The following is a 1799-nucleotide window of genomic DNA, read 5'->3' as shown; positions in this document are numbered from 1 at the left end:
CAACAACCCTCTCACAAAGGCAACAACCCTCTCACAAAGGCAACAACCCTCTCACAAAGGCAACAACCCTCTCACAAAAGGCAACAACCCTCTCACAAAGGCAACAACCCTCTCACAAAGGCAACAACCCTCTCACAAAAGGCAACAAACTGGCAACTCCATGTAATTAATCACTACTTTTAGCGTGTATAGAGCAGCATATCTCCACCAGACTCCATGTAAATAATCACTACTTTTAGCGTGTATAGAGCATATTTCTGTCATTTTAAGACACGTCCATATAAGTTTTACTTAGACTGCTGTGTGAGCGGGCTGAAGCCCAGGTGTGTCCTCTCACTTGAAGCCGAACTTGTCCATGGACACGGACAGGTGTCTCGGCTGGCTGAAGCACTTGTAGGTGTTGCGGTCGTCCATGGGGATCAGGTCCACGTCGCTGAAGACAAAGCACTCGTAGTCGTACTCCTTCAGAGCCTCCACGTAGCCGATGTTCAGCAGCTTCGCTCGATTAAACGTCTCGTCTCCGTCCTGACACACACACACACACACACACACACACACACACATTTTCAATCAAAAAGGTGGTAAAGGTTAACTTAGCCGTCGTGTTGTCTTCCTGTCGACCCGTTAATTTTTGTTTTTCTGAGTCAAAATTTTTAAATAAAAACCTTTTATCGTTATCGTGATTTTTCCACATTTGTCGTCTTTTCGGAGCCTTTCAAAATTTCTTCCCAAAATGTAAGGGTTTTATTTTACATTTGTGACCTTTTTTTGTCCCTTTTTAACTTTTTTAACATTTGTCACGCTTTAGTTCTTTTATTAATTATTTTGTCTTTTTTGTCCCTTTTGAGGAGTTTTTCTGAGTCTTTTGAAATTTGGGTTTTTTCCCCAAATTTGTCACATTTGACTTTTTATTGAGATTTGTCTTTTTTTACCTTTCTCTTTGACCTTTGTCTTTTTGGACCAGTGTCTCTATTGTGTCCTCATTTTACAGTTCTTGTACTGCTCGTTGTGTCTCCAGATGATAATAATAATTATAAATGGATTATGAACTCAGACCTGGTGATTAGCGTGAGCCGTCCTCGCTGCTTCACGTTATTATATCTGTTGTTTTATCAGATTTCGGACGTAGAAACGTTTTAAAGAGACACCTGGAGGTTCAATTTACCTTTGAGAAGCTTTTTCATGGTTTCGTTGCTTTCTGTGTTTCCATGGATACAAACGTGTAATTCCCACTAATGTTACAGTATTTTATAATTCATGGCCAATAAACCTCATTAATACGGTATTTATTACCCTCCTGGTGTCCTTTAAGGTCCACATCTGAAATCTGAGTTCCTCTTTAACCAGATCACCGTTAAATGGACTCTCATCCTCTGATCTCAACTATCAATCACTCCCATTCCTGCTTTTTAACTCAGATATCAGTACAACTCTCTATGAATGAGGGTTACTGGTCCTCATGTGGAGGAAACCACACAATAGTCTGGAAAAGGGACAAAATGTCCATTTGTTGTCTGTTTCTGACCCGGAGACAAAAAACTTCTGAATAATAGTTACGGTCGAGGGGACAGGTCGTTGGTTATCACATGTTGTCTCCTGTTATCACATGTTGTCTCCTGTTATCACATGTTGTCTCCTGTTATCTCCTGTTATCTAATGCAGTCTCCTGTTGTCTCCTGTTATCACATGTTGTCTCCTGTTGTCTCGTGTTATCTAATGCAGTCTCCTGTTGTCTAATGCAGTCTCCTGTTGTCTAATGCAGTCTCCTGTTGTCTCCGGTTGTCTCCTGTTATCTAATG

General features: G+C 40.8%; 1 protein-coding gene across 1 annotated transcript in view; it reads left to right on the top strand.

Moving 5' to 3' along the window:
• Positions 1-307, top strand: part of LOC117941477 (pharyngeal muscle protein 2-like) — a 2967-nt gene extending 2660 nt beyond the window's left edge. The window contains exon 4 of the mRNA XM_034866490.1: positions 296-307. Within this exon, the coding sequence (XP_034722381.1) occupies positions 296-307 (12 nt within the window). The remainder of the gene's footprint in view (positions 1-295) is intronic.
• Positions 308-1799: the final 1492 nt, after the last annotated feature.

Source organism: Etheostoma cragini, unplaced genomic scaffold (genome assembly GCF_013103735.1).
Source record: "Etheostoma cragini isolate CJK2018 unplaced genomic scaffold, CSU_Ecrag_1.0 ScbMSFa_80, whole genome shotgun sequence".
Taxonomy (NCBI): Eukaryota; Metazoa; Chordata; class Actinopteri; order Perciformes; family Percidae; genus Etheostoma; species Etheostoma cragini.
The sequence above is the reverse complement of the archived record's forward strand: the minus strand, read 5'-3'. Positions and strand labels throughout refer to the sequence as shown.